Source organism: Gouania willdenowi, chromosome 15 (assembly GCF_900634775.1).
Source record: "Gouania willdenowi chromosome 15, fGouWil2.1, whole genome shotgun sequence".
Taxonomy (NCBI): domain Eukaryota; kingdom Metazoa; phylum Chordata; class Actinopteri; order Blenniiformes; family Gobiesocidae; genus Gouania; species Gouania willdenowi.
Genome location: NC_041058.1, coordinates 16,875,655 through 16,897,782, shown reverse-complemented (window position 1 = coordinate 16,897,782; position 22,128 = coordinate 16,875,655). Strand labels below are relative to the sequence as shown.

General features: G+C 37.0%; 3 protein-coding genes across 7 annotated transcripts; 2 read left to right on the top strand and 1 right to left on the bottom strand.

Annotated features, from left to right (window-relative positions):
- Positions 1 to 369: 369 nt before the first annotated feature.
- Positions 370 to 8,516, bottom strand: LOC114476855 (sphingomyelin synthase-related protein 1-like). 2 transcript variants are annotated; one of them, XM_028468840.1, is made up of 6 exons: positions 8,378 to 8,516; positions 3,594 to 4,223; positions 3,375 to 3,470; positions 3,167 to 3,284; positions 2,932 to 3,082; positions 370 to 1,751 (listed from the first exon to the last, which is right to left on the bottom strand). In XM_028468840.1, exons 2-6 carry the CDS (start codon positions 4,217 to 4,219, stop codon positions 1,447 to 1,449), a joined length of 1,296 nt encoding a protein of 431 aa, XP_028324641.1. In that variant the 5' UTR covers positions 4,220 to 4,223; positions 8,378 to 8,516; the 3' UTR covers positions 370 to 1,446. The 2 variants fall into 2 exon arrangements, with proteins under 2 accessions (XP_028324641.1, XP_028324643.1); XM_028468842.1 differs by lacking the exon at positions 8,378 to 8,516 and adding an exon at positions 8,032 to 8,359.
- Positions 8,517 to 10,443: 1,927 nt separating this feature from the next.
- LOC114476875 (dual specificity protein phosphatase 13-like) lies at positions 10,444 to 15,109 on the top strand. 4 transcript variants are annotated; one of them, XR_003675643.1, is made up of 4 exons: positions 10,444 to 10,840; positions 12,241 to 12,455; positions 12,549 to 13,217; positions 14,263 to 14,399. XR_003675643.1 is itself a non-coding variant. In XM_028468870.1 (3 exons), the coding sequence occupies exons 1-3, from the start codon at positions 10,614 to 10,616 to the stop codon at positions 12,761 to 12,763; spliced, it is 657 nt and encodes a 218-aa protein (XP_028324671.1). In that variant the 5' UTR covers positions 10,444 to 10,613; the 3' UTR covers positions 12,764 to 13,949. The 4 variants fall into 4 exon arrangements, 3 of the variants coding, with proteins under 3 accessions (XP_028324671.1, XP_028324673.1, XP_028324672.1); XM_028468870.1 differs by lacking the exon at positions 14,263 to 14,399 and having other exon boundaries at positions 12,549 to 13,949; XM_028468872.1 differs by lacking the exon at positions 14,263 to 14,399 and having other exon boundaries at positions 10,682 to 10,811; positions 12,549 to 13,949.
- Positions 15,110 to 15,625: 516 nt separating this feature from the next.
- LOC114476941 (uncharacterized) lies at positions 15,626 to 21,790 on the top strand. Its single transcript, XM_028468957.1, has 8 exons — positions 15,626 to 16,241; positions 16,412 to 16,537; positions 16,626 to 16,876; positions 18,144 to 18,360; positions 19,465 to 19,517; positions 20,665 to 20,848; positions 20,966 to 21,189; positions 21,265 to 21,790. The coding sequence occupies exons 1-8, from the start codon at positions 16,237 to 16,239 to the stop codon at positions 21,501 to 21,503; spliced, it is 1,299 nt and encodes a 432-aa protein (XP_028324758.1). The 5' UTR covers positions 15,626 to 16,236; the 3' UTR covers positions 21,504 to 21,790.
- The last annotated feature ends 338 nt before the right edge of the window (positions 21,791 to 22,128 follow it).

Below are 22,128 nucleotides of genomic sequence, written 5' to 3'. Positions count from 1 at the left end.
TTCCTTTATTTGTTTCTATTGCTTTAAATGATCCATATAATATTATGTTAAGTGTAATTATTTTTGCTGCTGCTGCTGTTCAGACTGAACTAAACTAAACTGCAAACTTTAAATAAAAAAGAAAAGTAATATTATTACTGTGCGGGAAAACAGCTTCAGCATGATGCAATTCTTTAAGAAAAAACAATGAATCTAATGCAATGGTTTTTTTCATGGCAGATCTGTATTAGTGTGGGTATCATCATGTATGTAAAGGTGCGTGCAGGCAATCATTTCTTCTGTTGATGGTTTTATAATGCATTTACCCAAAAGTACACAAAAAAAAAAAAAAAGCAATCAGACAAAATGAAAATTATCAAATACGACAGATAAATTTGTAAACATTTATTTTTTGAGCCATTAGGCACAAATAATTTGAAGTATCAGGTCCCTGCATAATAAGGCCACATATTGTAAACACTTAAAAAGTTTGGATTAGCCATGGCAGAGTAAACAATCCCCTTTGGACATTTTGCTTTCAAAAATGCTTTTTAACAGCTCACAGTGTCTGGTCACAAACAATAGACCAAGTCAGATACGCTTACTATGCAATTACCAAGCTATAAAAAAGCTATTAAGAAAATTAGTATAGAAGAAAAAAGAAATAGCAAACATCAACAAGTTTAAGATAAGTTCTTTAGTGGGTTAAGGTAAAGCTCTGTAAAGAGATTACCCCAAACAGAAGAGAAAATACAAGTTTTGGGTATAAAAATAGTTTCTTCTATTGAAACATTTGTGCTTTAGTGCAAGAAAGGTTTTCTTTGGTGGGGAAAAAAGTAATGTAAATGCAAAATCTCCCTAGAGCAAGGCGGCTTGCACAATATCACCACGTTTGACAGGGAAGTTAATCTCTGCATCAGCCTAGCACAGATATTAACTGATGCTAATGATTTACAAGTGAACTGTGACCACACCTACAGTGAATGAAGGAAAATAATACTCTCAGAATGTGCTCCTGAAGCGGACCAATATTACATCACAGATGAAAAAAATTACATTGTTTTTGCTCATTTTCAAGGATCGGAAGTAATCTGAGGCTCTCTGTCTTTGAATAATACTGAAATATTACCTGTGGTTAAGTGTAATGAGTGTTTGGAAAAGAGAAACATTGCTGCTTCTTGTTGTCACCCATTTTTGAAATTGTTATTGACTTTATGATCTTGTAACTGAGTGATGTTTGTACATAAAAACAAAGATACACCAGCTGTGGCAGATTCATTCCAGTCTCTGTGTTAAACCAAGCTGCATGAATTAAAGTCAATATTCCCCATGTGTCAACTATTCCTACTTAAAATTTGTACCAAAAATAATCTATTATTACAAATATAGGACGATATTGCACTTTAAAAAAATGTAAATACAATTTTAGAAATCATTACAGTCAATCAGCTGCTCAACCAAATGGCTTCATCCAATAAGAGATTTCATGAAGGCAGGTTTGTCAAATGGCCAGTGGTACTGGTTGGGGACGGGTCCGTTCACGTTGCACTCAAAAAAGGAGAACATGGGGAACCAGATGCGTGCTCTGCGGCTGTGCTGGTAGGCACGAGTGTTGGCCAAGGTGTGGTAATAGAGGAAGAGACGGGTGGTGATGTAGAAGGCAATGAAAACGTCAATAGAGTAGTGCTCGTGAGCCGCCAGGATGAAGAAAATCCCAAACAGGTTTAGCACCCAGGAGATGGTGTGAATCAGATTCCAGGTACGTGGTGTGTCTGTCATTTAAAGAGATCAGTGAGGGACCATCACACACATATACAGTATATATATATACAAATGAAAAGAATGTGCAAAAATGTGCAAAAATGGTTAATTGCATTCATTAAACTTATCTGCACGAGTGTAATATGTAGGTATTTTTCGTATAGAAGAGTGTAAAATGCACATGGATAAACACATTTTCATGCAACAACATAATCCTGTCTTTCCAAGTCCTATAGGTTTGTTATTTTGTTGCTTTGAAGACCATGTCTACAAGTACAAAGTTTCTTTTATAGTGATTACAATGTGATTATCAGACTAATGGGAATATTTTGGAAGTACACTTGTTATAAAATGGGATATTACAGTACCAGATTCTATTAGCTGAAATTTGCATTAAAGGGTAATTTCTGAGATGCTCTTGGTTTAATAGGATAAAGAACACAAGCTTGCATCAATGCCATAGCTTTTTTAATGTTTTTTAACTTCAATTTTCACTTCTTTATCGTTTGTTTACTAGGGTGTCCCGATCTGATATCGATATAGGATATCGGTCCGATATCAGCCTGAAAACGAATATCGGATATCGGATTAAAATGTCCAAAAAATTCCGATTTTTGTTTTTGTTTTTTGCAATTCACTTTTTATTTGTTTTATTCAATTGTAGAATACTGTAGATATTATGTTGAAGGTTAAAATTTATGCAACCAATTGGTTACTAATAAATGGGTGAGTTTTTCTCATACCTACTGTTGCTCACTTGATCAAGCCTTTTCTAACATTCCACAATACGAAACAAGTAATTATTATTATTTTATTTAAAAAAAAAAAAAAAGTATGTCTGATTCATGCTGATATTGTATCGGATCAATATCGGTATCGGCCGATACGTAAGGCTGCAATATCGGTATCATATCGGAAATGAAAAAGTTGTATCGGGACATCCCAATTGTTTACCCATGAATCAATTTTCACAATCTTCTTGGAAAACAGCAGCATGTTATTCCCTGTTTTCTTCATTTTTGGTCAGGGAACATGGAATATCTAAATCATATTTCATAGCCAACACACACAGGCTTAGAAAACTGTGCAAAATAAAATACAAATAAATATTAAAAAAATTAAAAATGATACACTAAAATGAGAAAACACATTCAGGCTTTAGAGGGAAATCAAATAAACCTCAAAACTTACATTCAGTTACGAAAAAGTTGAGTAATGTGATGACAACCGTGTGTCCACTGAACATGTAGTCCCCACAGGTTTGGACTCCTGTCAGTGTCATCCCAAATCCACTCCAGATGGCAAGTGCCCTCTGTATCTTTTCCCAGGCATCACCATATGTCTGCGGACAAAAAAAAACCGTCAGTAATAATGATGGTCGGCTATCATAGGTATTGAACTATGTTGAACTATGTGTGCTTCCCACCTTACTGGCACACTTCAGGTGCTGCCCAGGCACGGAGAGTGAGGTGACAAACATGGTGCAGCAACGAAGCAAAAACACAGTTCCCATCAAGGAGCAGAGTCGCCTGAACAGAATTGACCTAAAAGACAAATGATTAGGAATTTTCATCTTGTCCACTTCTTCTTTATCTGGCTGCACTATTGAGAGTGAAGCATGGTCAAACTACTACCTGTGCTTGTGAAGAAGAAGGATCAACAGTAACATGTAACACAAGATGACACCACATGCTTCAGCCATTGCAAAAGCCCAGGGGATCCTAGGTACACTATCAGAGAAGAAAACATTGGTATCAGCATTTAGATTAGATATGAGAGCATGAGATATAGAGTCAGTCAACCCAAGATAGATAATTCATCCCATGAACACTCGAAGCACGTGCATTTTATACCTGTCCAGGAATATATCAGGCAGGGGTGGGTATGTCCTCATATCTGGAACACGCTCGTGTACGATGACCATGACAAAGGATGTGAATCCAAACACAAATAAGACATACACACAGCTGAGGACCGTCTTCCACACTTCAGGGTCCAATCTGCCAGCTATTTTCTGCCTGCACCTCCCATTGGCGTGTGTAGAACACTCTGTTATTTCTGAACTCCATCCAGATCTGTCACTACTCCTCAGCCTCAGTTCAGTCCCATTGCACAAGCGCTCATCTCCACTGGTGTACCTTCTGTCCGCTCGGTTATAGCTCCACTCAGGAACTGTGCGGCATAATGAGAGCCCACCAGGAATATCATCTGAACTTCGCAGACCAAGCTCTACCAGCTGTTTGTGGTTCCGTCTCTGGAGTCGATGGAGGGCTATGGTGAGACGTTTGATGTCTCCCAGCACGGTGATGCCCAACGGAGGTCCTCGCAGGTCGGCCTCAGTCAGCGCCAACAGGCTGAGGCCATCCAACCGGTGTTCTGTGCACAACAGCAACACGTACACCCCGAAACCTTCTTCCTGTAGCCACTGGGCCACTTGCTCACAGCTCCAGGCACTCACATTGTCCTCTGACAATGCCATGATGCTGCAGACACAAGACACAGACAGTGATTAGTTAAACTTGGACAAAGTAAAAAACTTCTCAACTACTAATGTACCATACTAACCACTGTGTTTTTCAGTTGATTATTTAATCCAAATAAATAAAATAATAGTCATATCCCAATATTACAGGTTTAATTGCAATTTGATTTTAAAAAGAAAATCTTCAGTTACATTTTAAATACGTTTTGTAGATTTTTATTTATTTTTCAAGAAAAAAAAAAGCAGTTTAGTATGCATGACTTTCTTTCTTTTTCTTTGGATCTCTTTTGGCTAGAGCCATTGCTACTCTTCCAGGAGTCCACACCCAATACAATTGTCTTATTAGTGCAGTATACAATTAGATATCAAGTAGCACAATCAAAAAAAAAAAAAAAAAAACACGCATATCACTTTGAGAGCAGTGCACTGGATCAAAAAAGTCCAAAGATGCAATGAAAAAAGTCCGCACAACTGTGTGGTTAGCTCCCAATTTTAATTAATTTACACCAAATAAACGTGACATTTCGGGCTGAACGCCCTTCATCAGACATGATGACGTAGTCACTTCAGACTACGCGATGGGTCTGATTGTCACCTGAGCTGAAGTTTGCGTGGACTATTTCTTATCTACACTTGAAAATATTGAATAGGAAGAAATGAAAAGCCCAAAACCAGCAACAGCATGACTCACTGATCACCATTAAAAAGACAACAATGCATGCGTGAGCATTAAAACTGGACCACAAACCAATGAAAACCAGGTTTTGTTGATTGGAAACTAAACCATCCAACAGGTGAATGTGCCAAACACAAAGAAAGCTGATATGCTGAAATAAAGCTGTAAAATTGTTCTAATCTAAATCCATTTAATGTTGGATGAACTGGACAAACTGATTGATGGAAGCTGCACCTTAACATTTACATGACGAATAGGTTTCAGTTATTGTTCTATTGGAATTCATGTCCAAGCTGCACTTTACAGAATAGGCTGTACTATTACTGTACAGAGTGTGACGGTATTACATCATCCATGATTGGATCATTGATTGACAATGTGCTACAGCAGCTCACAGAGCAGTCATGCACAGTGTGCTCACCATTAGGAAGGCCAGAGTTTCATATGTCTGACCACATCCATCACGGTCTAACTGTCACCAGTAATGTGTCAGAAAGGAGGAATCTCCAGTCCAACACACAGAGACTGGTAATGATGAATCACCCTCAACTGTTTCTGCTTTTCCCCCTTGTTTCTGTCCTTTGACCGTCTGATAAGCTCTGCTGCTCTACTAATGCTCCAAAGGTCTTTAGAACCCAATCAACAGAGATATAGCTTTAAATCTACTGATGGACTTTCTGCTATCAATGTCACAAGAAAATGCATCCTCCCCAAGCCATCTACACAACTGTAGAATAATACAGGCATGATTTATACCAGCTTTGCTTATGGATTATTCATCGTATCAATAGTATCTTAGGTGGTCATGGTTTTAGGATTGGAATGTGAGTCCATACATAGTTTTAAAAGGTTTCTTTCTAGAATAAATGAATATTTGAAATCCTACTCCATACCAAAATGTCTGATGTGTCATTGGCCTTGACATTTTAGCAACAAAACAATGGAAATATACACAAAAATGGCAATAGTTGGAGTAATTGCTAGTAAAAACATTCTACCATGCTTCCATCGGGCTGCTTCATGGAGTCTGTATCAATAAAGCTAACATAGCTTCACCAGTATATGAGTGGTGTAAATATTGAATAATAGTTTCTGTCTGATTTTGAGATTCTGCTGAGAAAGTTACCAATATTATGATTATCAATGCCAATTTTCAAATTACCTCCACCAAGGAGGCAATGCTTTCATCAGTGCTTATGTATTTATTTGTTTGTCAGATATGTAAAATTTTAACCAAAGACAGGCTTTACGAAATAAAAGATTCAAAAATTGAAAAAAATCCCTATCTTTCATCTTTGTCAAATTTCAACAACTCATATCTAGGGGTGTTGAAAAAAAAATTGTTTTGGCGATATATCGCGATATTACGTCGCGCGATTCTTGGATCGATTCAAAATACATCCATATCGATTTTAAAAAATTATAATAACCTTTATTTAACCAAGAAAGTCTTTTCCACTGCCGGACACATTGTAACTGCACAAAGAAGTGCACTGAACCCTGGGCATGTTGATAAAATCTAAAAAGACAGAACGTTCTGCATTTATTTGTTGTTCTAGGCATACACCTCAGTTAAGTTGCACTAAAGTCATGTTGCACTACAGTCAAAGTTTGTTTAAAAGCCACAGGAAGATTGTACGTTGTTTTTTTGTTTTTAAGTTGTTGGCACATGGCATGTTAAAGCTAATGTTTTGAGTGTAAAATATGCCAATAAAATTCATTCCTTACATAATGTTCTCATGAAGGTGTACACATTCACAGATTAGTTGTTTCTTAAGTCATATATTACAAAAAAAAAAGCAATAATCTCGTTATACTTTAATATTGGGATATATTGTATCGTATCGTGACTGGGGGTGGGAACCTCTGAAATTTAGTATATATATCTGAGCTGGCACAACTTGTCACTAATCCTGGCTACTCTGTATCTGTAATACAGTCGCCAAATATTTTTTATATCAAAATAAGGTCATGATCCAAAATAGGTTGAGAAACACCGACTTAAATGTTCAACAAATACATCCTGGTGAAAAATAAATGTGTTAACTGTACTAAAATTTAGCATACTTTTGTGTACTTGAAGCCAAACTAATCATCAATATACTTCGAGTGTGTCTATGTTGATTAGTTAACTTTAAGCATACTATTTTGGAACAAGTAATTGTGTACTAAATATATTTTAATTGTATTTAAATTACAAAAATGTTCAACTTGAAGTGTATTTAGTATATTTTTATGTGCTAAAGTTCAAGTGTAGTTAGTATGCTTTAAGTATATGGGTTGAAGTGCATGTTCACAGTAATACTATTGAACACTTTCCAAATACATTTCTTAAGGTACAAGATAACTTTATAAAACTTAAAACATGTTCAAACCTAATATCAGAGTATTGATATTAAAATCTGAAATATGTTCTCAGTATATGATAAAATGACAATTTTCAGCATTGATTTTAAAGTTTGTAAAACAAATATGTGTAAAAAAGAATTTCAAAAGAAATGTCATGCCATTTTTGTCTTATTTTGAAAGTGTGTCCTTGATAAACTTTCTTAATTTACACAAGTTCTGCACTTTGTGTACAAATCAGTGCCACATAAATATGTAATATATATCAGGTATTGGGTTAAATGTTTAACAATGTGAAAAAAGAAATACAATGACTGATTAAAAAAACAAAAAAATTTATTTTTTTTTTAATTAAGTACACTTTAAAAATTACACATACATTTAATTTAAAGTATATTATAGTAAAATAAATTTTTCATAAAGTGTAATGATGCAATTGTTTTGACATGTGTTTCCGTGAAAGTGTGATGTTAGTATACTTTTTATATATTTACAAAAAATACAATTTGTGTAAGTACATTTTCAATATATTAGTGGAACATTTTAGATATACTTAAAATACAATAAAGTACTCTTTTTTTTTTCCTTCACCAGGGCAGATGAAGAATAAGTTAGCAATTTTGAAAATATATAAATAGTCTTAACATTTGTGATGATTTTTTAAGAAAAATGTATGAAAAAAAAAATGACTGTATATCATGAATTTAAAAAAAAAACAACATTTTTTTTTCATGCTACACAGGTGGTACATATTTTATTTAGTATCAAATATCCTCCAGGGACTCACCTTAGCAGAAAATCCCCCTCCTGTATCTACACCTCTGTGGGATCTTTCACAGCTTCTCTAACCCACAGTCACAGGCTTTACTTAGGATTCATGAATGCCATGTCAGCTTGATAGGCTGCTTACACTGAGTCACACACACACACGCGCACACACACACACACACACAACAAAGGGCTCCCAGTTTGTGACCCTCAGGCCAACAAAGCAACACCACACAGCCACAGTCCAACACGAGCCAACCCACAGCTGTGTTTACTGCTAAACATAAACTTTAACAAACAAAAATCATAATAAACACTAAACAGAAAATGTAAACGCATAGATATTTTTTGACGACCTCTCTTACCAGAATGATCCGTGTGTGTGTGTGTGTGTGTGTGTCAGAGGGTGTGTGTGAGCTTCATGGTCAGCTTGTCAGTGCCTGGTGTGACCACAGACATGAGGATATGAGGATATGAGGATATGACTACCAGGCAACAGCAAACAGGAAACCCAACGAGGAGCAACAACAACCTCATCCAGACCTGAAGCCTGGAGAACACTGACACCTGCTGGTCCAAGTCAGGAGAAGACAGGATTTATTCACTTCTATTCAAATCATTTCATTTCATACAAACAGTGATTTAAAAAGTTTCTCTTTTATCTCTTTTATTAGGGATGTCGCGATACAACTTTTTCACCTCCGATAAGATACCAATATTGCCGCCTTGATCGATATCGATCCAATACATACTTTTAATACTTATTTTGTAGTGTGGAATGTTAGAAAAGGCTTGATCAAGTGATGTTACTCAAACAGAGAACAATAGTCAGCAACAGTAGGTTACTTTATTAGAGTGTGATCCACAGTCACCAATGGATAGAAGTGCTGGAGCGGAACATTTTATCGGATAGCTTATATCGGTGATTTTAGATGCAGTCCGATAAAGTACAATATTCGTTTTCTGGATGATATCGGATCGATATCCGATATCATTATCAGATTGGTACACCTACTCCCCCTATAGCTCTGATGCTGTAAAACTTCCACCTTGGTACCTGCACTCTTATTTTCTTTTTTCTTTTTTACTGTACTTGTGTGTATTGTGTGTACTTTCTTTATTATTTATTAACATTATTTATTTCTGTTGTATTGTGTTTATATTGCACTGTTTCCATTATTTATTTATTTATTTCTTGTATGCTGCGGGTTCCGAGAACCAAATTTGGTTTTTATGGTAACATGAAAATGACAATAAAACACCTTCAACTTGGAACCATGAACCCATTTTCCTTCATTCGTCATTTGCACATTGTTTAGTTTTTTATGCATTTTATTTGTATTAATTGTATTATTATTTTTTCTAATTAATATCTGTCCCACAGTCGTATATTTACACTATTATCCTTTGTTGGTATTTATTTTTGTTACTTACTGTCTACTATTTTATTGTGTTGCTGCAATGTGTGAATTCCCTTTCTGGGGGATCAATAAAGGTATGTTCTGTTCTGTTCTATTCTATTCTGTCTATTCTATCCTAAAAATTTGAATTTCATTTGTTCTTCCCATTTATTCTGCTTTTTCTAGTTTTTTCCTTCCTTCAAACAGGCAATTTATTCAATACCTAGACATGCCAGTGTTCATCAAAGCCTGTGAACCAATTTTATTTTCCGGTGACAGCTTCCTATTCTGTGCTAGGCTCTGAAGATTGAGGTAGAGTTGCATTCACCCTGTAACAAATCAAACCCATCACCTGAATAGTTTTTAGGTCACTGCTCATCAGACATTGGGCTTTGATTCAGAGGTCAATCCTTGATAAAGGTGAGTGCCTTTGGTGTTGCTGTCTATTGTTGATCATTTTTTTTATTTTCAGTGTACCAGTGAGAACCTCATTATGTTGCCACCTGTACTTTATCTTCCTTTCTGCCGTAAAAATTCACTTAAAATGTCTTAAAAACACTTCATTGGGCACTTGTTGACTACATTTTGGATATTGTTTATATGAGCCATTGGTAACATCATATAAACCTAATTATTTCATAGTTAATAACAAGAAAGGATTACATTTCACAGCTGTTGAAGTACGTGCATGATGTGGTAGTTGATATGAAACCCAATCTAAAGCAGAATAATGTGGAACAACAGCAGAGCCAAAAGTAAAGCGCTTGTTTTTTACCTTCCGTATGTCAGTGAGAGCCTCGTTTTGTTGCCACGTGTATATTTCTTTGTCCTGTAATAACTGTGCCTTGGTTTCAAACTGGTTTACAAAACCCTTCATTGGCTATTTGTTGACTCTAAATGTTGGATTTTGTTCACGTGAGCCATTGGCAACGTCATATTAATCTATTTTTTCATAGTTAATAATAAGAACGAGTTAAATTTCATAGCTGTATTGAGGTACGTGCATGATGTGGTAGTTGATACGAAACACAATCTAAAGTAGAATAATGTGGTACAACCAGCGGAGCCAAAAGTAGAGCACCTGTTTCTGACAGTCAGAGGAGGAATCAAAGCTAATACACCCAGGGCAGGCTGCTGGTACTGTAGTTTAATTTGATCTGAAGAAAACAGTGAAGCAAAAATACATCCTGCAAAGTCAACGATGACAGAGGGAAAGTGTGCATTCATAGGGAAATGTGATTCACAAAAACTGGAGCTGACGACCAGGAGTGACCCAGATGAGGGAAAGGACGCGGCAGCAACAGAAGACTCACAGGGGACGTACTGGGAGGTCCCATCTCTCCAGGAGCTGGTGGAGATTTTACATTCAGCTCCAAAGTCCTGTCGTCATGGCGATGAGGTGTGGGCGAATCTTTTTCTGGGAGACATGTGAGCATCCAGAGCTACAATCTAACACACATCCCACAAGATTTGAAGATACTGCACTGAAGTGGAAGACAGCAGATTGAATAGACTTTTAATCTAAAAATAGATCATCAGCTACGATAATGTTCAGTTAGCCCGTTAAAACAGTATACACCCATACCGAGAGTAGTGCCTGTGACAGGATTTAATACATATCGCAACTCCAACCCTAAACTACACATTGAATAACAGCAAGAAAAAGATCAACTGATATCTCCGACCTGCTAGTTGGAACGGTGGGACGATATATCGTGCAACAAGATATTGTGATATTAAAAGGGCACAAGATATATCGTACATTGTAAAAGTGGTATTGCGATATTGAGATGGGGAGTGGGGGGTTTGTGGTGTATTTGTAGAAGGGGGACTTTTTGCACTTTAACTATAGGAAAAGTTGATCTTGTTTATGTTGTTGTTTTTTTTTGACATTCTATATTCACTTGGTTGTATAAGTATGCACTGGCTCCCAGTCAGGATAAGAATAGACTTTAAAGTTATGCTGCTGGTGTATGAATCTGTAAATGGGTTTGGTCCAGACTACATCAGTGAGATGGTAGTCAGGTATGAACCCAGCAGGTCTCTCAGATCTATGGACACAGGTCAGATAGTGGAGCCCAGAGTTCACAGTAAACATGGTGATGCTGCTTTTAGTTGTTATGCTGCAAAGAAGTGGAGCGAACCAGCAGAGCTGAAGTCAGCATCCAATGTGAAAATTTTTCAATCAAAGTTAAAGACACTCTTTTTCTCTACTGCATAGGATTGAGAGGGAGCTTTTTGGTCATGTTTTTGATGTGTTGATGATTTTAAATGTTTTTACTGATGATTTTAAATGTTTTTACTGATGATTTTAAATGTTTTGTTGCCATCTTTAATGTTCTTATTGATTTTAAGCTGTTGTCTGTTGCACTTTTTGATCATGTAAAGCACAGTGAGTTGCCTTGTGTATGAAATGTGCGATACAAATAAATTTGCCCTGCCTATGCTCAGAGTTAGTCAAATAAAACCACAGTTATTCATTGAACTTCATTTTTTGGGGGTATTTGTTTCCCTTTCAAAAAAATATTGTCTCATTATCTTGAGCCCAGTATCGTATATCATCTCATCTCCTGAACTTTGTATATTGTCCTACCCCCAATAGATTGTCATTGCGTCGGATGCTGCTAAGTGGATTCTTGTAATGTGGTAACCTATTTTGAAGGGTGACCAATTACAAGATATCACAAGTAAACATGAATGGCTAGATTTAATGTATTTTAGGTGCATAAAATAGAATCAAAATGAAATAATTAAAGTGAATTATGTATATTATTACCATTCCATGTTCTCGGCTGATCAATGGACGATTTATTTGGTCTTTGCATTAGGTTTCTATCTCATGACAAGTTTGGACTCTACCAGCTGGGAATCACTCATGTGCTTAATGCCTCACATGGTAAACTTTGCTGCAAGGGCAACGAGGATTTCTACGGTACCACAGTGAAATACTACGGAGTCGCAGCCAACGACCTGCCAACATTTGACCTCTCACCTTTCTTCTACCCTGCTGCAGAGTTCATCCACCATGCCTTGACATCAGGAGGTACAGTATGGCTGAAAATGACAGTTGTCAGAGATGATAAAAGGCTTTGTTTGGGTGCGGTTTCACACTATTTCTGTCTTTTACCACTTCCAGGGAGGATCCTTGTGCACTGTGCTGTGGGTGTGAGTCGTTCAGCTGCTCTGGTCCTGGCATATCTGATGATCTATCATCACCTCAGCCTTGTGTCATCTGTGCGTTGTGTGCAACAGAAGCGCTGGATTTGTCCAAACAGAGGCTTCTTGCGGCAGCTCATAGGCCTGGACAAAAAACTGAGGGAGCAAAGTGTAAATGTCCTAATGCAACACTAAAATCAAGCAAACTAACATCAAATTGTAAAGAATAATGCGTCCTAATGGCTCAGTGAATTAAAGATTTTCCTGTGACGTCGCCTCAGTGGTGACAGTATTGAGTCCCAAGCGTAATCAATGCTGCAGCCACATTAAATAACTAGTCCCCCTCAAAAACGAGATGTCACATCTCAAGGGGCTTTCCACAAATACATTTCAAATGTAGTCACAGTGAACACAGAACTAATTCTGGATCAAACAACCACCTGCTCATGCCTCTCACTGAGCTGTGGACTGTGGTGGAGGTGCAGGGACACAGTCTGCTGAGGGCAGAGCTCTGTGTGCAGGGAGAATGGTAGGGAGCAGCCGGACACAGGACCTGGTGCTCATAAAAGACCTGGAGCGCGTGTTGGATTCCTGCCCTCTGGAGCTGACGCGTGTGGACGAAGTCTGGCCAAACCTATACATAGGAAACGTGTGAGTGTTTCAGCTTTATTTTGGGGGGAAAAGAACAACATTTTGGTCAATGAGGGAAAGCTAAACCTTGTAATTCCTTTGAAGTCTGATAAGAAAGAATCACTTTGGACAGTTATGAAATAACTTTAATAGAGACACATTTTATCCAATCTTATATTGCTATTGTTTATTACATAACAATTTTAGGGGGCAGGGAATAGTTGTATAAATTAAGTTAAATTGTAATTGAAATAAAAGTCACTTGATTAACTATGGACTATTTGTGAATATTTAGATGTTTGTTTAATGATATATGGGTAATTCATTGTATCATTAGTTATAGTTGTATTTTTTAATTTTTTTTCAAAAAAAAGAAAAAGCAGTAGTGATTAAAAAGGGTAGGATTTAACAAGTTTACACTTCTTCCTACTCCTTTTCCACACATGTAAATTGATAAGTTTAAGTGTTTGTGGATGAAATCAATGGTCTTTTTCTGCTATTGTAATTCATAATTTTTCTTTTTTGTTTTTACATTATTGTTCTGTTATCATTTTACATGTTGGAAATAAAGACATCTATCCATCAGAAACTTAATAAGTTGATTATAGTTTTACTTCTACCTTTTGAACACTTAATTTGTATTTTTATGTAAAAGGTGTCTATTTGTACGGTTGCCGTACGAACGACCCCCCGGTGCTATTGGTACGTTTACCAAAGTACACATACGTAGCGTCATAGGGTTAGGATTAGGGGTTAGGGTTATAATCCGTTATCGCAACAATTTTTAGGGTTAGGGTTAGGTTTAGTGTTAGTCACATGACCTAAACTGGCCAATGAGGGGCACTGCGTACGGATAGATTGTCGGTATATTGATACGGCAACCGTACGGATAGCCACTGCCTTTGTTCCTTCTTTTATTTGTATATTTATTTTAAATAAATTAATTCATTGAGTTATTTGATGTGAAATAGGTTTTTCTGCGCTGCTCATAAAAGTCAAAGACTGGTTGTTACTTCATGGTACATTTGGTCCGATGTCCTCTTTGTTTCCTGTGTGTCAACCAGGGCCGTAGCACAGAACAGAAAGACATTACATAACCTCAGCATCACCCATGTCCTAAATGCAGCCCACTCCAAGCAGGGCAGCATCGGTGACCAGAGTTTCTATGGGAACAGCTGTGTTTATTATGGCATCGCTGCAGAGGATTCAGACCAATTTGACTTGAGCCAGTACTTCAAACCTGCAGCTGACTTCATACACAAAGCCCTGAAGACAAAAGATGGTGAAGTTCATTCCAATTTAACTCCTTATTAAAAAAAAAAGAAAAAATCATTATTTATTTTTCGTTATCTTAAATTACCTTCCTTCTCATTCATGTTTTCCCTCCTGCTCATAGGAAAAGTGCTTGTGCATTGCATCATGGGAGTGAGTCGATCGGCCACTTTGGTCCTGGCATACCTGATGTTGCATCAACGTTTGACTTTGAAAGATGCCTTGAAGCACATTGTTAAGAGACGAGCTATTTACCCCAACAGGAACTTTCTTTCTCTTCTCCTCAAATTGGATGAGCAGCTGACACGACGAAGGAGCTTGTGTCCTCTTCTTTGATACATGTTCACATTGTTTCTGTTCTCCAGTGACCTCCTGACCTCTAAAGCACACACGTAGAATGCTTTTGTAAGGTTATGTAAATAATAGTTGGTGGTGCGAAGGCATTCATTCATTCATACATGTCCATATACATTCTTTTAACTTCAACTTGTGCATTTCATATTATTTTGTTTTATTATGCACATATTGTAAATATCCAATAATTATTCTGCTGTCTTTTATTATTATTTTCTGCTCTGTAGCACTTTGAGATTGTTTAAAAGTAAATTGCAATACAAATAAAACTTATTAGCAATATTAGTTTCATTTTTTTAAGTATGTTCTTTCAAAGGTTGAGGAATTCACAGAAGCTGTAAATAAGTTATAACAGTCACCATTTTTAGACTGTAGTTGAATAACTAATAAAACTCCGTAGAGCACTGGTTCCTAACCTTTTTTGGATTGTGACCCCATTTTGTGTCACAAATTTCTAGCGACTCCAAATACTTTTTATTCCTCTAGAATTGGTTTTAATCATGTTTTTTTATCCTGTGTTACACATACAGAGTAGCCATGATCTGTGCACAAAGTCACAAGATGTGCCAGCTCAAATATTTTCCCATTGTGTTTTATTTATTAATTTATTTCATTTTTTTATTCTATACTTTCTTCATACTGCATTTTATTTAAACTAGATTTATATTTGAGAAAGTGAAAGTACAGAATACAGATGTTTAACATTGTGTGTTGTCATAAAAACAATTCAATATATTTTCATTCAGTAATTAATTTGATCAATTACTAGACATTTCAGGCGACCAAATATGGGGTCACGAACCCAAGGTTGAAAAACACTGCCATAGAAAAACCCTGACTGATTTTCATTTTATTGTACCTGAGCCTGTTTGTTTTATGTTTATCAACCCTTGGCATCTGTTTAATGTGAAATGTGAGTTGTGAGTTCTAACCCCATTAATAAGGTTAATAAAATCAAATGAATAAACTAATCAGGTTCAATATGTATAAAGACAGTCCTAACAAATATTCAACAACAAAAAAATAATGTGTCATTTATTTTAAATTTCAGATGTGAGGCTGTCTTTGTCCTGGAGCGTTGACTTGTCCATGTTAAATTCCCTCTGTGGCTTGACTTCTCTGGGTCAGGCTCCAGTGCCCTGCAAGCTTAGTCGAGATGAATTAAATTAAAAATGTTCTCACTTTAAACAGACAGAACGACAGCCAGCTGTGAGCAATGAGAGCAAAGAGCGGGATGTCAACAAATTACATAACTCTCTGCAATTGTGTTTGAAATGGACTGAGTGATGATGGCTGTGTTTGTGTCCAATGGGTGTTTGGTTGCAGAGTTATAAAAAGAAACAGATCACAGTCAGTGAAGGTGTTTATAGAGAAATCAGAGCAAGAAGAAGAAGAGGCTGTACTTTCTTGACATGAGGTACGTTGTATTTGTATTTTTGGCTGTTTCTAATTAGGGCTAAATTACAGCATCATGTTAGTGAAGAAAATCATGCTCTGATTGGAGAGTATATTTCTGTCTAGTTGGAGTTTTTAAATGTGCAAAACATGTTTTTGTGTGTGTGTGTGTGTGTGTGTGTGTGTGTGCAGGATGTCTCTCAGGGATCCTCCATATGGTCCACCCTCTGTCTCAGAGCTGCACGAGTTACTGCTTACAGACAGAAAACCAACTGGACATGTCAATCAAGTCTGGCCTAACCTTTACATAGGCAATGAGTGTGTTTGCACACAGTTACACACACACACACACACACTACAAACACACGCTCTGCTCACACAGTAATGATTGTGCGATTGTGTTCAGGGTTGCAGCACGTGACAAAGGACTGCTGTTCACTCTGGGCATAACTCACATTGTGAACGCTGCTCATCATGGTGGTGGCCACGACCCTGGATCTGGTATCAGTTTTTTCTGCGTCAACACTGGTCCACGGTTTTACAGGGACATTAATGTGGATTACTATGGAGTGGAGGCTGATGATGCCACAGACTTCATTCTCAGCCCTTACTTCTATCCAACAGCAAGATACATCAGGGCTGCCCTGGCCATGGGAGGCAAGTCTGGCTAGTGACAAATACACACTGGTGTCATGACAGTGATGATCCCTTTCAGGGTATTAGTTATTAGCATTTTGTTAGATATTGCAGTTTCTAGTATTAATATTGTAAGTTTCTAGGAAAAAGGTTTATCTCCATTGGCCGGTTACTTTAAATGAACAATAAACAAATGCAAACAAAACTAGAAAAATGTGCATTGCCGCGACAATGCAAGTGGGAATGAGAATAAGAATTGCCAACTCATTCGGCTGTATGTGTTTGTTATCAATGAACACAAGTTTGAACACATTACCAAAAGCTTAGATATATGAAGTCAGTATTTACAGAGAATGAACTGCGTTGTGTTCAGTCGTTGAGCAGCCACTGAAGATTTAACAAATATTTGAACCAGGTTCTACTTGATGGTTGCTCGATGGTAGGTCGAAGCGGGCGCTGATCACTCTGAGCTAAAGCTGTAAAAGTCCTACTTGTGGAAGCAACGTAAGGGGCGAATGCTAAGCATTCAGACGAAAAGTACAAGAACATTTTAAACTATAAATTGTGGCTGCAGCTGCAAGATTGAAGCTTTAACAGCAGTTTTCCCAAAAGTTCATGAGCAGCAGCTGTCTCACTCTAAGGCTTGCAAAATCAGCCTAATTTGCTTAAAACCTATATCACATTAAAAGTAGGAGAGCTATCATTTTACAAATTAGATATAAACATTGTCACTAAGCAGCAGAACATTTTGATCTTTGAATGTACGTGTAAATCGGTTATAGATTTGCATGCAGCATGAAAAACAAAGTAGACAGATTTTCAGATTAGAAAGTGGACAACATTTTGGGGCTGAAATTGTGTTTCTGAATTTAAAATGGACAGAAATATAGCAGTTTACAGTAAAAGCATAAAAACTAATATTACATTTAAAGTAAAAGTGATAGCAGTTTAATATTACATAGCAGCATTATAACTAAGCATTGGAACATTTTGATATTTGAATGGTGTTGATTGGTTAAGATTTGGCAGAGTAGTGGAAGGTCAAAATATGGTCAGAAGAATAAGAAAGAATTTGGATCTTAAACGTGGAAATGCAAAGGTTTTTCTTCATTTGGGTTTGTCCTATCAAATGCTTTTCCCAACCCTGGTGTAGCTTAGTCATAATCACAAGAAAATATTTTTTTTCCCTTTGGTATAAATGTGATTATCAAATCCCTATGCTACAAGTGTATCAATATTGCAACACATGTGGTGCAAAAAGTGACTTCAGAACATCTCCCCCTCCCAGGACGGGTGCTGGTACACTGCCTGATGGGTGTCAGTCGCTCTGCAACCTTAGTGCTGGCCTATCTGATGATAGTGGAAGGCCTGAGGCTACAGGAGGCTGCAGCTGCTGTCAGGGAACACAGAGATATCTGTCCCAACCCGGGGTTCTTGCAACAGCTCCGCAGCTTGGACATGAGCATGGAGAGGGAACGGAGGAGAAGAAAAGATCCCCAAAAACTGTAAAGACTCTCACACATTATTTTAATGATTACATTAATATGTTCCAAAAAAGACTTTCTTATTGAATGACTTGGAGTAAAGTGCTTTAGTGCAGCGATTCTCAACTGGTGGGTTGGGACAGAAAAGTGGTGGATGGGTCACGGAGAGCTGGTCAAAAATAAATACTTAATATCACTCATGTTGGACTTGTCTTTTATTTTGAAATAATCTCTTTTTTTTACAGGCATGCTGTGAAATGCATTTTGCACAGGAACATAGATTTATGTTTTAAGAAAGATTATATATGTGTGTTTTTAACAGCTAATTTTGAAAAAACTAAATAGTTGGTTGAATTCTAAGTGAGTCGTGATTTGATAATGGTGGCAAAATGGGCGTTCCAGGGTGAGACCAATTGAGAATCCCTGCTAGCACTTCTGCCGCCCTGAATGTGACTTCCATGTTGGATCTGTGACTATTCTGTAGAATTTACATGTTCTCTTTAGATGGTTTTGAGGAATCATTTTTTTCCCAATCATTACAAAACTAATTCATATCTCTTTTAGGCAGTGTGGATTATATTTTTGCACACTGACTCATTGCATATAGGCCACAAGGCATTAGTGGTGGGAACCTCTGGGTACCTCACGATAGAATTATTGATATATTGGTCAGAAATCAATCTACGATAATCTTGACATAACAAGAAAAAAAAAAAGATTAAGTGAAAAAATACAATTTTTTTATATCTCTGAAAGACAATAAATTGAAAAAGTGTCCTATGAACAGTGACACTGTTTTAGTGCAACATTTCTGTAAAAAAGTGTCAACATTCCAATGTAAATTAATAAGTATCTACAATAGTGCTTTCTGTAAACAAAACATAGGGTCTTTCTAACCAGTGACACCATTATAGTACAATATTCCAGTAAACAATATATTGGTTCCTTCAACAAACAGTGACAAGATTTCTGTGAAGACCTACCTGCACATTTTAGTGAAAAAGCAGAAAAGGTTTTAAAAAAAATGTCGCGATTTATTGCCGTATCAAGATATCATCACACTCCTACAAGGAATTGTACATGCCAGTTTGACACAGTGATCCTCACATGTTTGTCTATCTATAGGTTTCTGCAGATATTTGTACTCGTGGCTTTTGAAGGCGTGAGCAACTGCAAAAGTTTTTGTTGGTTTTGGCCTATTCGATGATCTGTCAGGACCTGTCGTTGCAACTGTGTCTAAACCAAGACATCACACTTAAGTCTTGATTTCTGGAACAACTCAGGGAACTGGAGAGCTGCCTCCAAACCCCAGAGTAAAGAGGTCTCAGAGGAGGACTGCACTCACAAGTCCTGATTGGAAAAAACACTCTCAGAAAAAGGCAATTTCACCTCCCTTGTACCTGTGATGATCTCTGACGCAACGGTTTCCCACAATGTTAAAAGCTGAAAAATAAAAGAAAGATTCTGTGCTGTTCCATATAAAACTGTAAATGATAAAATAAGGAAGTATTTGACTTCTCGTTCTGAATACTCTCACCATTTCACACATAAATGACATTTCTCTCCTGAATGTGATTCAACATGGCACCTTTACTTATCTGTTCTTACGTGCTAACTACATCAGCTTTAGAAAAGTATATTCTGCCAAATGCAGGACTCCAGTGCCATTAGTAAGGCTATGGAAACCATTAGTGTGTGTGAGTCACGTTGCGTAGAGGTCGGGTGTTCTCGCCCTGCTGCCTAAAAATATCGTCTTCGGAACAGAGCTGAGAAAATAGCCACTACTCAGATCTGTGCTTCAGTCTTCAGGCTTTTTACACACACACACACACAGACACACACTTATACACAGCTCACTAATGATCACTGTGGAAAAGTGAACCGTGGGACGAATTGGAAAGAGGTAAGGGGAGTCTTACTACCAGTATACACAATGGTTTCTACATCTTAAAGAAACTTTTTGCTTTTTTAATATTTTAGCAAGCAACTCATCACATTAGAAAGCTGCACTAGTAACTGGTACACAATACTGTTTAGGTATTAAGTATTTTTTAATAGATACAATAGAAAAGATACAACAATTACAAATGGGGACAATTTCAAACAAATGCGAGCTATAATACACATTAAATTGAATTATTAAATGAATCTTTAAATGCAGATAATAACAGCATACCAAGAATTGTGTAAAGAATAACTAAAATTATAGGAATGATGCCCCTTATAATAACAAAGGTATGTAAATTAGTGACAGAAAAATTCAACTGTAGCATTATCTGAAGTAAACAATGTCATCTTTGACGTGTTTCTGGCTTTCGAGGTAAGACACCATGTCGTCCTCTGTGAAGTCCAGAAGTAGAAACCCATATGCTGCAGTACAGGTGGACCCAGACAGTGATTACATCACACCGGGGACGTTGGACCTGGAGCAGATGTTCTGGAGTGGCCCTGCTGCAGTTCCTTATGCACATGTCAACATGGTCTGGCCCAACATTTACATAGGAGACGAGTGAGTTAATTCTCACAATACAGGGTTGTTTTGTTGTTAAATACTGACACAATGAATAGAATTGGTTAGCTTTGTCAAAGTTCTGGATGATGATTGAAATATTCTACTTGATAACAGAAAAACAGCCCTGGAGAGAGCTGGCCTGAAGGATCTTGGAGTTACTCATGTCCTGAATGCAGCAGAAGGAAAGTTCAATAATGTGCTGACTGGTTTGGACTACTACACAGAAACAGGCATTCAGTACTTTGGCGTAGAAGCTGACGACAAACCCACCTTCAACATCTCCCAGTACTTCTGTCCTGCATCACACTTTATCCATGAGGCTCTTAATCACCAGCAGAGTAAGTAGTGATGATCTGTCTGCTTCTGTGCAGAAAACTAAACATTAAAGCTGTATTTCTTCTTTCTTTTTGTAGACAAGGTGCTGGTGCACTGTGTGATGGGGCGGAGCAGGTCAGCGACTCTGGTGTTGGCGTACCTGATGATGAAACACAGTCTAACAGTGGTGGATGCCATCGAGCATGTAAGACAGCAACGCTGCATTCTGCCTAATCACGGCTTCCTGAAGCAGCTCAGGGCCTTGGACATTACACTGCAGGAGGAGAGGCTGAGACACAAAATAGAGATGCAAGAGCAACCCTCCATAGTGGACTAGTGATATTTATTATTTTACTCAAAAACAAAATGTAACAAAGGAAATGGAAAGATTTTTTTTTAAAAAAGGACAAAAAATATACATATTTTACAAACTTGTTCGCCATCACTGGCAAAATAGTAATAACAAATTATATTTTTGAGGCAGATTTAGTAATCATGGGGAATCTATTCACACTTCCTAATATATTATGTGGCAATAACTTGGTACAAAGTTTATTTTTAAAGCCAAATACATTTTTGTATTTGGCTACTATTTCATCTTTAATAAAGATAAATAGAAAAATACGTTGTGAATTTTTTTTTTTTTTTTTTAAAAGTGAACCCATTGACTTTTGATTAAGACAGCTTGATGTGATTTTCTACTCTAAATGTACATTTCTGTTAGAAGGCATACTATTAGAAGGCATACAATCTACTGATAATTAAAAAAAATATATATATTTTTTTATAAACAAACTCTTTAAAGCGTGTTTAAGCAGAGAAAGCAATATCTCCCTCTAACACTTAAACAAAAAACACCAGTTTAAGAGATATTTTGGGATACACGGTAAACAATACTTTTTTTCCCACTTTGTCTGCACATGTTGTCAAAGGTCAGAAAAAAGTGCAATCTTCTTAAGACA